At 47.9% G+C, this 14,862-nt stretch overlaps 1 protein-coding gene across 1 annotated transcript in view; it reads right to left on the bottom strand.

Annotated features, from left to right (window-relative positions):
* Positions 1-9,012: 9,012 nt before the first annotated feature.
* LOC142570250 (galactosylceramide sulfotransferase-like) overlaps positions 9,013-14,862 on the bottom strand; it is a 53,157-nt gene continuing 47,307 nt past the window's right edge. The window contains exons 6-7 of the mRNA XM_075678651.1: positions 10,830-11,066; positions 9,013-10,571 (exon numbers count right to left, since the gene is read on the bottom strand). Coding sequence (XP_075534766.1) covers positions 10,449-10,571; positions 10,830-11,066 — 360 coding nt within the window. The 3' untranslated portion in view covers positions 9,013-10,448. The remainder of the gene's footprint in view (positions 10,572-10,829; positions 11,067-14,862) is intronic.

Below are 14,862 nucleotides of genomic sequence, written 5' to 3' on the forward strand. Positions count from 1 at the left end.
TTTTAACAGGTAAATAAACGTTCTAGTGCCCCAGTAAAATCTTGTGAAGAAAAAAAAAAGCAGATGGCGGTAACGAATTCCATTTTTGCACTGTCTTAAAGAAAAAGCTGTATTTAAAACTGTTAGTTTTAGCAAAAATTGGAGCAAGTGAATGCCCATGAACGTTAAGAGTTGTTCTTACTGGAGGAGGCTTAATGCATTGTGAAAGCCTGAGTTTATTTTTTCCCGATAAGCTATTATAAAGAAATGTCAATCGAGCACTCTTTCTGCGGGTTTGCAGTGTTTGAATGTTGTGTAAATGCATTAAATGTGACGGGGAGTCTTCCCGTGTGTATTTGGCGAATATAAACCTAACAGCTTTCCATACTGTCTTTTTTCGTGCACGGGTCCCATACTGGGAAAGTGTATTCCACTAAAGACCTTAAACAAGTATAACAAGCCAATTTTCTTATGTGCCGGGCCGACTCGCGGCGGAGCTGAAGCAGGCGTTAAGCACTCCCCATACGTGGGGCGATCCCAGAGATAGTGCGATGCCGGGCCGAACCGTGGCGGAGGTGAAGCAGGCGTTAAGCACTCCCCATACGTGGGCCGATCCCGAAGATAGTGCGATGCCGGGCCGACCCGCGGCGGAGGTGAAGCAGGCGTTAAAGGGAAGCTGAAACGGTTTTCAATTTCCATGAATTGCTGGGGTTGGGAAGAACAGACCTATTAATTTACGGTTCTGAAATTTTTTCTTTGTATTGTCAATATAAGCGGCAGAAATTGCTTTCTAAATCCCCCCCCCCTTCCGCGGACACGCCCCCGTCGCTTCCCGGAGCGCCGGGCGAGGACGCAGCCGGAGGAAGAACCGGCGAGAGTGACGTCATGCCCGGGGACCGTGCCATACCGTACTGCCGGACCGGCGCGCTGGCATGTGCTGGCATGTTTCTTTCGCTTTACTAAACGACGCTGCGAGAGATCTGCCGCCGCTCACGTTTGTTTTCTTTTGCGATTTTCGTGAACTGTGCTTCGTTTCTGTGCTGCGCGAGTGCCTACAGCCGAGGGCGCCCAGCATGCCCTCGTTCTGTGCAGCATTCGGCTGTGCGAACACAGGCGGGGGAGACGATGTGGTGTTTCACACGTTCCCGAAGGACAAGGAACTTGCAGCGCAGTGGGTCCGTGCGGTGAGGAGAGGTAATTTCTTGCCGATGAAATCAACTGTGCTCTGTTCGGACCGTTTCCGCGAGAGTGATTATCATCGGAGCTTGACAACGATGCGGGCAATCGGTATTCCAATTAAATCGGCATGACTGAAGGCCGGCGTTGTTCCGTCTATATTCTTCCACAAGAGAAACACCTCGCCATTTCCAAGAGCCGCCTTCACCAAGAGGAGAAAGGGTGAGGTAAGGGTTTTAATGTGCACACGGGCAATTTTCTAAACGGATGATCACCTGAGTATTGAACAAACGGCCTTACAGCGGCCTATGACGAAGCGAGGTGGAGGCACAGCCGGGAATATGCACATGCGTGCAAAATGCTTGCCGTTTTCATCCTGTTTTGCCACTCCACTTTGTCACGGAACACTGCACTACGGCTGTCTGTTCGGCGCTGTTTTGGTACGGTGAAATAACTGGCCAGGGGTACGCTTGCGCATTCAATGATATTTGCTATTCGTCCTACCACACGGTGCCCGCAGGTTTAGCTGTTCAGCATTTGTGTTCAAATCGCACGACATAAGGCGTTACGGTAATATTTTCATGCTCGCGTTAGAGTAGTTGAACTCGTCGTGCAGAAACTTCGTTTCGTAGACTTCGCACTCACAGCTTGCTACCAGCAGCGAAATGCCGCAAAAACGAGCGTCGGCAGAGCCGCGCCCGTGGCAAGGCGAACGGGCTCAAATAATGAAGTAACGTTGTGAGGTATTGAACTTGTCACCGTTTGACGTGGTCTAGCCCAATACAGGCATCGCTGCTGGACAAAAAATTTTTTCTTGCCTTTAACTAGCTATGTATCACGCATGGCAAAATTATTATTTGAAAGTAAATATAATACATTACTCATTACTTTCTTATTACGCTCATTGATTTAATTACATTACCAATTACCGCTTTCAAAAAAGTAATGGTATTAATTTACGATTGCTTACAATTACGATGCACAGAAGAAGCAAAAAGCAAAGTATAAAGGGACGAATATATTTCTTCAAGGTAACACACACTTGCCAACATTTCATGCCCTCCCCCTCCCTCCCCCCCATGTGCCTCCACGACCACCTCACGACACTACCAACGTTCTGGCGCCGTACGCAGCTTACTGGTACATATTTAACGCAATTAATAAATTACTTTAGCCATGAAATTAAAGACACCAAATGATTCACATTACTAAATCACTAGACAACTAATCCATCACATAAATTACTGAAAAAGTATTTCAATTACTGTAAGCAGTCACACTGTTGTCATGTTTGCTGATATGCATGATGTGCTGAAATTCATGACATCCATGCCTTGCACTCCTTCAGATTCTAGCAGAGCACCTTGAGAACCGAGCGCCTGATGAACCTGTTCCACTACCATCAATCGAAGAGTTTGAAGCAGCCAGTGTGACACAGGCAGCTAATGTTGAAGAGATTGAAGTAGCCAAACGCGGCACTTATGTTCGCGATCGTGTATCAACACGCAAAAAACCACGGAACTTTGGACAAGCAGCGGCAAGGTGCATGACATCGCGGAATTGCACCCGTGTTTACAATCTAATGAGAAGTTAGTGCTTCGGCATTCTTCCAGCAGCAAGTTCCCAGTGACACTTTAGCGCGCTTTTTTCTCCCGTCATTGGAACGTGCAGCTACATGAAAAAAAAAACGTACCAGCTAAGATTTCCAACGCGCGAGAAGGTGCACACATCGCTCTCGCTGTTGGCACACTCCCGTTGCCGCCATCGTTTTCTGTATCGGCTGTCGGTTCGAACATGTACTTACGGCGAAAATACAAGCTCTCCGAGACAGTGGGAACGTTCCGTAATGCTCGCAACTTAGCTGTGAAGCCAGAACAGAACAGCGTGCTACGCTCTGAAACGGCGGCGCCGACCGGCGGTCCCCGTGAATGACGTCAAAGCGGTCCCGACCAATCATGGGCAACAGCAGCGTTCGCGCGATGCCCTGAGGCGCTGGTGCGCGTTTTCATGCAAAAAACAGCCGCTTTCGTTTGTTTCCGCCCTTTTTAAACGAAATATTCGGGTTCAGTGGACTCAAAACTGTAGAATGCCGCAGGGAACTCAATTTTTTTTAAAGTGTTTCAGCTTCCCTTTAAGCACTCCCCATTGGTGGGCCGATCCCGGAGATAGCGCGATGCCGGGCCGACCCGCGGCGGAGGTGCAGTTCGCCATTAAGGGGCCCACAGCTTCGCTGGTCATCCTTCTTCGCAGAGTGAGAGGGCACTGAGTTTTTTTCTGTCCTGTTCACAATGCTTCTTGCATCGAGAGAAACCAACCGAACTTCGGACACATCCGGCTAGTAACATTTTGATAAAGGTGCGGTGTTCCGCCCAATCAATGTTCGGGAGTTTAAAACGTCATCCCATAGATAATATTTCCTATTAATCTTCAGCTTGGTGTAAACGAAATAAACCATGGATACTTCCAGCCTTTCTTTTTTTCGAGTTTAACACTTTGACAGAGATGTTTACATTTGCACAACGTTTTAGTGCAGTAGTCCTTACCAATTTTAACGTTTTGTCCCTTTAGCTTAGAGATATTGCTTCAGACTGCTTGTTTTTCCCTGTAGTTCTGAAAGTACAACATGGCAGGACGTTTAGAAGAAGGCTTCCCGAGTCTATGAATTCGAGATGCGGATGAACATTGCACATCCGTTTTAGCAGAAAAGAGGTCATCGATAACATTTTTGCTCAAGTCCGACTCCTATTCGTTAGGATCTTCTCGTATGCCAAAAACAATTAAATTGGACCTCCGGCTTCTATCTTCCAGACCTTCAAATCTCGTTTGATGCCGTGTAAGCGCATCCTGTACACCAGTTACAGATATGTAGGTCTTATCAGTGCGCATTTCACCCAGTAATAACTTGACGTTTGATGACATACATAAACCTAACTGCTTTTTTATTGCGTAGCAATGATATGGAAACTCCAGGCTCATTTTTGCCGTCGGCGTCGCCGTCACCATGATGTTTCGTATAAAGTACAAGGGCGATAACACCGTCGCCGCGCGCCGTATGCTGTATGCGCGAGTGAAAACGCGGGAGAAGAGCCGACGATCGGGGCTCAATATGGCGCGCGTGAGGGAGGAAAGCCGAGGAAACGCGCCGCCTACCGTCGCGCGGAAGGCCGTAGGGATGGGAGATGGCAGGGAGGCGTGGGCAGCGTTCTCAGGCAACAACTGCGTATTCGCGCGCAAGGGGAACCGACGATCGTGGCTAAATCGTTCGCGCGCCAGGGAGGAAAGCGGGGAGACAGCACGGGAGGGAAGGTGGGGGGGGGGCGGCGTGCTACTCCGGCAGCAAGTGCGTACTTTGCGCAGTCGCGCGCGCCCTATCTCGAAAGCGATCTGCAGATATTTTGGTGCGTGTTGCGTTCTCGCCGCTCAGTTTGCGTTGAAGCTATTGGCGGCGAGGAGTTACGGAGTCGCCATCTATCGGAAGCGGCTCACTGGCGTAGTATGAGGGATCACGTGGCGCGCTCCTCATAGGTTTCGCTGTCAACTCTCACTGAAAACACCACGCGCGAGCTCTTCCGGACATTTCTGTAAGTACTTTCGAAACGAGAGAAGCTTTTGCTGTCTAAATAATAATCTTGGGAAAACTGAAAGAGCACAATCGTTTACAGACGCTACCTCTTTACCGAATACGTACAGCGAACGCCACTGCGCGCGGTCGCCGCGATGGAGTCTCCTGAACCGGCTTCTTGCATGAAAGGTAGGTAAACGCTGAGAGCAAACTACGTGAAATATGTTCTTATAGTGTTTGTATAACTAAATGGAGCGTAATAGAATGAAGCCTCAATGCAGCGATCGCACAGATTCGCAGCGACCGACTGCGCGTCTGCATGCTTGTCCGCGCACTGTTTCGCTTTCGCCGCGTGCCCGTTTTCGCACTGTGCCATGAGCTTTAGGCCGCAGAATATGAGCATTTGACAGTATACAAGCAACCATTGTTGCGTGGGCGCTATCAGAGCTGTTCAAAAAATAATTTCATTGTAGAGACTTCGACGCCTACGGGACTGTGATGTGCCGTCGCGACGATTCAATCTTTTTTTTTCTTCTAAATTCTTTTACCTTTCAATATTATTTCTAGAGTTGCGTCACACTGTATGCTTATCGGTGTTCTCAGCGTGCGATTTCCCGCTGCTCCTTTTTTGTAATCCAGTGCACTAATTCATAACACAAACATGACCATATGCCATGCTTTCTTTTTAATGTGCTTCTTACCGCTCCCTTTCCACTCCACTGAACTTGCCAGTATCTATAGCATCGACAAGTTCATAGACCAAACCTTCGTGACATTACTCGGGCAACGGACTCGTGCGAGCGTCTCAGTGCGCGTTTTCTGAACATCACAGACACGGCGCCGTAGCAGAAATCTTCCTCGCGTCTGTGCTTGCTGGATAATCGAGTTGTAGCCTAAGTCTGTTTGCCGGTTTTGTGGTTCGCGAGCAAAGCTTCACGCGGGTTCTTGTCCTGCGCCTACGTGTGAAGAAGGCTGACATCGGCCTCCGTTACGTACGTCCGGCACTCCGGCACCGAGCAGTAGCCTACCATGTTGCGCGCCTTCAAAGGCAGCCACTACCTACTGTAGTGCTTTCAAGCGTTGTAAAGGAGACACTCGAAGCGGGGAAATCTCGCCACTAAATGAGGACCGCAGCGTACGAAGGAATTTAAACTCTCGTTTTCAGCTCGCTTCGGCGCTCCCGAAGCAGCCGACGCGGCCGCTATGTCCACGTGATCCCTCCTAGCACGTCACGCCGACGGTGGCGCCAGCTTTTCCAGTGGTGGAGCTCGAGGCCAATAGACAGCATGAAGGTCGCTTAATTCGCTCGCTGCTGCTGCTATGCTTCCTCACGCCAGCGCTTTGACAGCGAGTGTCCGGGGTCATCAAGTGTGAATTGTTCGTGTTTGCCTGCGCGCTGACAACATGCCTGTTAATTCATTTACAAGGCGAATGTTTACAAGTGTATATGGCCGATAAAACCACTATCCTTGCTTCGTGTCGCTGTCGACTAAATTGCATTCGCAGTCGGTGCTTCGCCTTTCGGGCCAAACTGCGACCGCTCTCTTTTTGAAATTTTCTCGTTGCCCGAGCCACAGGCGGCAAAACCATGTTGGCTCAGAGTGGGCAACTTTTCATGGCACTTGTAGCTTTAGCAATGGATCCAGTGTATGAAGATGACACTTCGGGAGGTTGAGAGAAAACCAATATTTCTGTGTCATAGCTTTAGTCACGAAATGAAGCTTTATTGCAGCGTCGGTTCTGGATAAGGGGATCGGAACTGGTCGGGCTCCTGCATTCACAAAGGCCCGCTCCTTCCGCATCAAAACAGGGGATACGCCCACGTCGCGCGACTCGTGTGTAACTGCATAGAAGCGATCGAACATATCTCTGTCCCCGGTACGACGTCGAACGTGAACCTAGAGCATTCAACCGGTGGGAGGCTCGACCATTTTCGGAAATGAAGATCTTACGATCATGGATGTACGCGTCGGTGGTGCAAAAATCCGCGAAAGCGTTATTGCAGTATGCCTCAAGTCGACACGTCTTGGTGACCGTTTGTGGACTCGATGCGTACCTTCAAACGTGCGCGAAAATGTACTGTCTCTCTTTGTCCCTAACGTGCCTCCTTGCCCCGGTGCAGGGTAGCAAAGCGGACGTGCGTCCGGTTAACGTCCCTGTCTTTGTTCTCTCTCTCTCTAGCTTCGCGATATCGGTTTTAGTGAAAGATATAATAGTATATTCAAGGCAAGAGTGCCAATGAGAAAATTGTAGACCATCCTGAAAAATTCCAGATCCAGGTTTCCATTGCTCGATCAACACGTGCTACATAAAGCTTTTTCTTCTTTTTTTTTTTTGCAATCCTGAAAGAAGTTGCGAAAGCGCGCGAAAAGTGCCGCGCGACTATAGTCACACGGCAGTTTTTAGCGATTCGCGGATTTGCTTTCAGGCTTGGGAAACAATTTTATGGAGCACGTATTTATTAACAGAAAGCTGGATCGGGAATTTTTCAGGATGGTCTACAACTTTTTCATTAACAATTTTGTTCTGAATATAATATCTGAGAAGTTGATTTATTAATAATAATAATTATGCCATTACAAGAAATACAAAAAGTCCACTGACCTGCTCCAAGCGACGACAAACAACACTACTTTAATTGTTTCTGTCCAGCTACGTGGGCAATGTATATTTTTAATTGTTGATACAAGTTACGTGGGACATTCAGTATCATAAAAGTTAGAACGGGCCAAGGACCGATCCCCGTACGTGGAACGCTGCAGAATCAACGAAACTAAGTCTGCGAACGTTCTATTCACAATAATGGATTGAAAGGATATAATCCAGGCTAATATTTTAATCTTTTTTTAAGCCCGAAGTTTAACTTATGAAGCAGTTTAACAAGCGAGACATTGTCTAACGCTTTGGTGACGTCCATGAACATAGCAGCGTCGGTTTGTTTCCCTTTGTTCAATGCGCTAGCGAAACATGCATAGTCGTAAAGCCAGCTGTATCCTCCTGAGACCCGGGATGCATTTGGGTGCACAGGTTTTTACCAAACTTTCAGAATAAATCAGGATGGTTATGAAGGTGAAAAGTGTTAAATGTTTTTTCAATAGCCGTGATAATTTCAGCTCAGCGCGATGTCCAATATATTGGACACTGGGATGCTACCCGGTCTTTCTTTACCCAGGGCGCACGTAATGACATACCGCGGATATTACGCAAAACTCATGTGCAAAAATATTTTAACAACTCAAAAGGCAAAGTATTCAATAAAGTACATAAGAAGAGCATTCCTCTGCTCAAAAAAAAATTTCGCTCTTGTGTTCACTTCCCGTGGGCAATTTCAAAACACCTGTTTGTCCTTGGTGATGCAGAAGAAGAGCCGACATTTGGTGCAAAAGAACTTCGTTTTCATGTCGCAGCCCTGTAGTCTGCAACGGGCAGTGTTTGCAGTGTCTGCCAGTATTGAGTAGTGGGTAGTGCTCTTTTCTTGCGGTTCTCGAGGAGACAGCCGAGCCTGCTTTGATGGCGGATGCCACTCGGCTTCGTTCTCACTCTCCGTTTCATCCTGCTTCTTCCCTTAAGCCACGAGAGTCTCAGCAACAGATTGGTGGAACTGCATATATTTGAGTATTTATTTCCGCTGTTTCTTTACGGAGCGTATGTCCCGCGTGTTCTGCAACCAGGAGTTGTTGAGGGCAATGTCGAAGAGGTGAAAGATGGCTCTGATTGTCCACTTGTTCACGCCTGCTTTTATCCTGTAGTAACTTATCATTCAGTCTGCCTTGTCAGCAACGCCCATGTTGAAGTTGTACATGCGAATAATATCTGGTAGAGGGATATTGATTTTTTTTTTGCCTTACGAGACCATCTGCGACAGTAGGTGTCTTGCGGATCGAAGCCATGGATTGAAAAAAGAAACGTTATTGGATTAATCCATAAGACACGCGAGGCCGGTCCCCCGAAGAAAAGAAGAGACGCAATTTCGTCCGCAAGCCGCTAAACGCCATCAGTACTCGCCTACTGTTCATAACAAGGCCATTGAAAAAGCGCGGTCAAAATAACCGGGTTGAGTCCTAGCGTCCAACGTAATGGACACGCGAAATCAAAGGAAGAGTAAAAAAAGGTAAGCGCGCGAATAGTTAAAATTTTGTATTCTGCGCGTACGCTGTTGTATCAACTTTAATAGAAAATCAAAGATATGCCCTAAAAGCAGGTAGAAATACGAGAAAGAGTGCTTACTTCTCCGGCAGCTGCCGTAAAACGCCGCGCCGCTTAATGCCGCCATTGTGGAACTGTTTCGGCGGGAATTTGAACGATGTATTTTCATCAATGCTGCATAGATGGCGCAAGCAGGTGTCCAATAAGTTGTACAGTGTGGTTTTATGAGGATGAAAGCCTTGTCACAGGAGTACTGTCTCATATCTGAATGTCCAATATATTGGACAAATCCCCATAGCGGGGTCTCAGGAGGGTATGTTGCGGATTTGCTGGAATGTTGCGTTCCTCAAGATAACCAGAAATATGTCTCTGAATTGTGCGCTCTGAAAGCTCGCGCGATGTTCATGTTAATGAAATTGGCCGGTAATGCAAGTTTTGTATCCTGTTTTATTCTAGCTAACTTTCAGCGTCGCTTCAAATGCTAACCGCACTACTGTCATCCCGAGCGGAGCTGCGCATGCGCGCATAGCTGTGCACGGCCGCCGGTCGATCGATGCCCGTCCGTCGACGCGTCGACACGAAAGAAAAGTTTCGCGCGAATGCTGCGTAAATCTAATACCGGTATCTTGGGAAAAATCAAGCTGAAATTGGCCGCAAAGACGACTCTATCATTACGGCGACTTTCATTTGTTTGTCATAATTAGTTGGTTCACAGTGAACTTGTAAACGTTACAGAATTCCCGTCTGCAGTCAATGCATGGCCGTCTAGGTAGGCAGTATGGTTACATAAAACGGCTGTAATTCTTGTCGAAACTGTCCACAAACTATACGACAGTTAGCCGCTGAGACGACTCTAACATTACGCCGATTTTCATCTACTTTTCTTAATTACGTAGCGTTGCAGATGAAGTTGTAAATATTGTGGGGCAAACGGACTGCCCCATGTTTGTTCGCTAGAATAAAGCTACAGTCCTTCCAAGCCTCGTTCAGCTGATTAACTGTATGCGCAAATGGCGAGCACACGTGTTTCGCTCGCGTCGTGCACGGCACCAGTGGGCGCGTTGTGGTGACGTCACCTAGTCACCTGCGCGACTTTATCGGCGGTGTCCACGGAGCTGTGGCATGGGCCGGACGCGTGTTGAGCGTAGCACCTAGGCACAGATGCGCCGATTGAGGTAAAACACGCCACAGCTTCACCACGCTCTCGCCACGAGCGGGTCGGTCAGAACAGCCGCCGGGACAAAGCGCAACTGGAAGACCAGAACTGCAGCGTCACGGGCCCCGGAGCTGCTCCGTCGTTGTGCGCAGGTGTCGGTGCGCCGCGACCGGCCGCGCCCGAGCTCAGCTCGGCTCGCTGCGTAGCGGGCGTGCACAAGCGTCTTTGCGTTATCGCGACACCCACTCGCGCTGCTTGACGAATTTCGTTGAGGCTGCCGAAAGTGAGTCCTTGTAGTAAGAGCATCTTCTTTTGTGTATCAAGATAAGCATTGCGTATGTTTCTCGTGTAAATAACGTTGTACTTGTACGTGCACCGGTTGTATCGATGACGAGTCCCGCGTTCTCTCTTCGGACGTGGCAGCGTGGTCTAGTGGCTCCGCGTGGCGTTTCCCGACTGCTTCTTCCTGAGCCGCTCCGTGAACACCAACTCCGGCAGCATCATGCGCGCGCACTCCTCCGAGCTGTCGTTCTTTGGGCGGAACATCAGCACCTGCGACAACGCCGTACCTGTCACGCTTGCCGGCACATCCAGGGTGATGGAATTGCTTAAAAATCGCTCAGGGCAGCCATAGCATAATTGCTGTCCTCGGGCTGGATTATTCGAAGAGGCGCACATTATACTGGCGCGTTAAATCTAAACACATAGTCAACTACTCAACAAATGTTCGCTAATTAACTCGTTAGTCGACTACTCTACGGCGCACATTGCAATTTACGCCGAGCCCCCAAGGCGCACTCCGCCACTCGCCTTGGCGCTGACCCAGAAGCCCCGGGCGCCGTCGGCCGGCCGCGTGTCCCGCACGCAGCGCTCGTGCCAGTGGCGGGTGCGCTGCTCGAGCAGCCGCAGCTCGCGCGCCATGCGCCGCGGGCCGAAGCGGCGCACGCGCTGCTCGAGGCGCCGCGCGAAGTGCTCGTACAGCTGCACGTCGGCCGCGTTCAGCTCGCGCAGCTGCGCCGCCAGCCGGCCGCTCGGGGGGCGCCGTGTCTGCGCACGAACCTGCAGCTTCAGCAATCGCCGGACGAATGCCGTCGCGGGAGGGTTCCAGAAATGTTTACGCGTCACCAGCCGAGTTCCCCCAAAAAAGAATGCAGAAACTCCGCTGGAGCTAGAGTCTCAGTATGCGTAAGCATACAAGTTGGGCCGGAACTTCAGTTGGCCCACCCGCAATTTCAAGTTGGCCCAACCACCACGTTCAAGTTGGCCCCAACCCCAAGTTTCCTATTTCACCCACCCCAATATTTCAGTTGGCCCACCCCTACTATAAGCTTCCTCGAGTATTTTTAAGGAGCCCTATGTATCTCTATGGGTATTACCTTTTCTGCTTGTTTGTTTAAATTGTTTCTTATCGGTTAAGGATTAAATGTCTTTGTAAATGACACATTCTAATACAAGTACAAGGCATTACACTTTTGGCACCACGTAGAGTACTCGCCAAAGAATGCTTACGCGTTAATGCAGTGTGTCATCAGCAACTAAGGAAACTGCCCTGGAAGCGCCCGTGCTTAACCCGCCGCCGCGGAGGCTTAGCGCCTGTGCCCTGTTCAGCACGAGCTCACGGGATCCAATCCGCGGGCCGCATTTCGATGGGGGCGATCCCCTGGTGGTAAAAACTAATCCCAGGTCCACCACTACTCTGTGGCTCATAATCAAACCGTGGTTTAGGCACGTAAGTCCCCAGAATTCATTCAAGCCCGTGCCTATACCTTACGGAACGCAGGACACCCGCTACACCACCGCCATGCGCCAGGTGGTGTAGTACATCTCCCGCGCGAGAGGACCGTCAGAACAAAGCGCCCGTCTGTGTTTCGCCCGTTTATTGGCGCTTTGTTTTGAAAGGTATTCATTTTCCATCTTCAAGACGGGCGCTCCCATGCACAGGATATTGCCATATACACAATTTGTTCAACTTTACCAACGGGAAAGTACTCGTAAGGCGGAAAGAGGGTGACCGAGCTGTCGTATAGTCCGATCTAAGAACGACCTGGCTTCTATCGCGCAAGGTCGATTTGACCACGGTTCAATAGCTGCTCCATCATCATGGCTATCACACCTGATGATCTACAAAACCATGTAAGGCTACACGTATCCGGGCTCGAGTTTTTCTTTTTTTTTTTTCATTTGAGCGCTCAATCCGCAAATAATGAGCTTGCGCCTCTCGAAATGTTTATTCAACAGCTCGGGTTCCTGTTTGACGTCATCATGCTAACGGAAACATGGTACACTGATGACAACGTTTTCACCTTGACTGGCTACGTGTTTTCCATAAATCGCCCTTGTCGGCCTAGTGGCGGGATATCAATTTCGATAAATGAGACACTAAACTGTCAACTACTTGACGATCTTACCTTTTCAGAAGCTGATTGCGAAGCATGGAGCATTTTAATGAACGACAAAATTATATTAGTTGTTTATCGTTCGCCCAATGGCTGCCCTTCGTGCTTCAACCATCTCGAAAATATTTTTCATTACGGTAAATCCAGTAACCTTAATATAGTCTGCGGTCGCCATTTCGACATTTATTTGCTCACAAAATGCTCAATGGCAAGTGATTTGGTAGGGCTATATGAAAGCTTTGGCCTAATAAATGTAATTAATTCACCCACTAGAATAACCACTCATTCTTCTACACTAATCCACTTCCTTCTTAAGAGCTTTAAAGTTAACAATATATCTCTTGTGATTTGAGTGATCACTTACCTATATTTACGGCTATCAATCACCATGTCAAAAAACACAGACCATACATACTCATACAAAACATCACGTCTCGGAATCTTGATAGCTTTCGTCGAGATATGCCAGTCGTGCCTTGGGATGCGATTTTTGCTGCTGAGGATGTTGATTCGGCCTTTCAGATTTCTCCACAGTATTCCAAGAAGGCTTAGGGCTCGCATTTCCGATGCAAGCAATTCCGCCCATCTCGAAAAATTCGTAAGCCATGCATCACTAAAGAAATGATAAACGAAATCAAGGTTAAATATAAACTGTATGACGTCTTTCTCGCATGTCGTGACCCACAGTTGTTAAAGAGTTATAATGCATACCGTAATAAGCTGAATGAGGAAATTCGGAATGCTAGAACAGAATATTTTAACAGCATTTCGGCGGAAGCTACAAACAACCTGTCACTCACATGGAAAAAAGTAGATAGAATATCTGGTAGCAATAACGCACTTAACAAACCTCTTCAGCTTGAGATTAATGGGACCTTAGTTAACGGTAAAGAACTAGCCAATATTTTTAATGATTACTTTGTAGGCATGGGTCATCCCCCTATCGCGAATGCAAACATATGTCATCAGAAAGAATCATGCAAAGATACAATATTCTTAAAGGGCCCCCAAAAGGGTTCGGACAAATTTTGTAGACGCGTAGGGTGCAGCTGAAGTTAATCGTTTGCGCCACGATTTGCGCGAAACGTCTCATATTGAAGGGGCCCTGAACCACTGTCCATCGAAGTGGAGAAAGAAAAGTGAAGGTAGGCCATTTCAGAAACACTTTGCCGCAAAAGGTACTTCAATGCGTTCAGCACAAGCGGAGTTATCGACAATGTCCACTGCAGGATGAAGGCCTCTCCCTGCGATCCGCAATTACCCTTGTGCTGCGCCAACCTATTCCAACCAGCGCCTGCGAACTTCTTAATTTCGTCACCTCACCTAGTCTTCTGCCGTCCTCGACTGCGCTTCCGTTCTCTTGGCACCCATTCTGTAACCATAATTGCCCACCGGTTATCTAACCTACGCATTACATTACCTGCCCAGCTGCATTTCTTTCTCTTAATGTCAATTAGAATGAGAATTAGATTATTGCATCAGCAATACATTATTAAGAGAAAAACGGCGTCACTTTTCTGATCTAACTTGCCTTGCGAAATCACATTACCGATACACATATATAATACCAGAAATTGGGAGTGCTGGAATGTGGCTCTAAACCCTACTAATTACGGAGAGCGGATGCTCAAAAGTACAATTCCAAAAACTACTTTTATTATCGTGGTATTGTGTTAGAAAATCTAACCGCACTAGAACTTAAGCGTAATTTTTTTTATAGTTCGTTCCTTTGGTGTCGTTCTCTCTTTTGATTTCCCTCATATATAATCGTTCCTGTACAGTTAAACATGGCTCACAAACTTGCATGTTACTTCAACTTTGTATAAGCCAGCATGCAAGTTTTTTTTGTCTTCTACTTCATATTATTATCATACTTGCGTTAGTTAAGCGAAATGCATTATTCTTTGTTACTAATTTTCGCTTGCTGTAAACGGTTGCTGCTCAAACGTATACGGGGGTGACAACCCGTCAAGCTGCCTTATCGACAGCTTTTTCTTTTCACCCATCTGTGTACATTGATACATGAATAAATTGGTCGATTGAAGTACACCATCGTAACTATACATGGGAAGCATTTTCAAAAGGCACATATCGGAACGAGTTCTTTTTCGCGAGCACCGCCCAGACGGCGCACTCGCTGCCGCAACGCCGCGCTGTAGAGCAGCGTTTCGGACCGACATACAACGCTGCACTAAGTGCCGACCGTAAGTGCGCGTGGCCTCTCGACGCTGCTATTTGAAACTCGGTGGATCTTTTCATATATGCGTTTTTTTAAATGCTGCCCATTAAGTTCAACAGATTGCCGAGTTCAACAAATTGCCGAAGGGGCAATGTCCAAAATTCCTGGGTACGAGCGGACGGTCAATCTAAAATGGCGCATCAACAAGCGGATATCACGCGTGTGTGTGCGAGTACACAAACTTTTGTGGTGTTGTATGTTCGTAAGT

Source organism: Dermacentor variabilis, chromosome 2, assembly GCF_050947875.1.
Source record: "Dermacentor variabilis isolate Ectoservices chromosome 2, ASM5094787v1, whole genome shotgun sequence".
In the NCBI taxonomy this organism is placed as follows: domain Eukaryota; kingdom Metazoa; phylum Arthropoda; class Arachnida; order Ixodida; family Ixodidae; genus Dermacentor; species Dermacentor variabilis.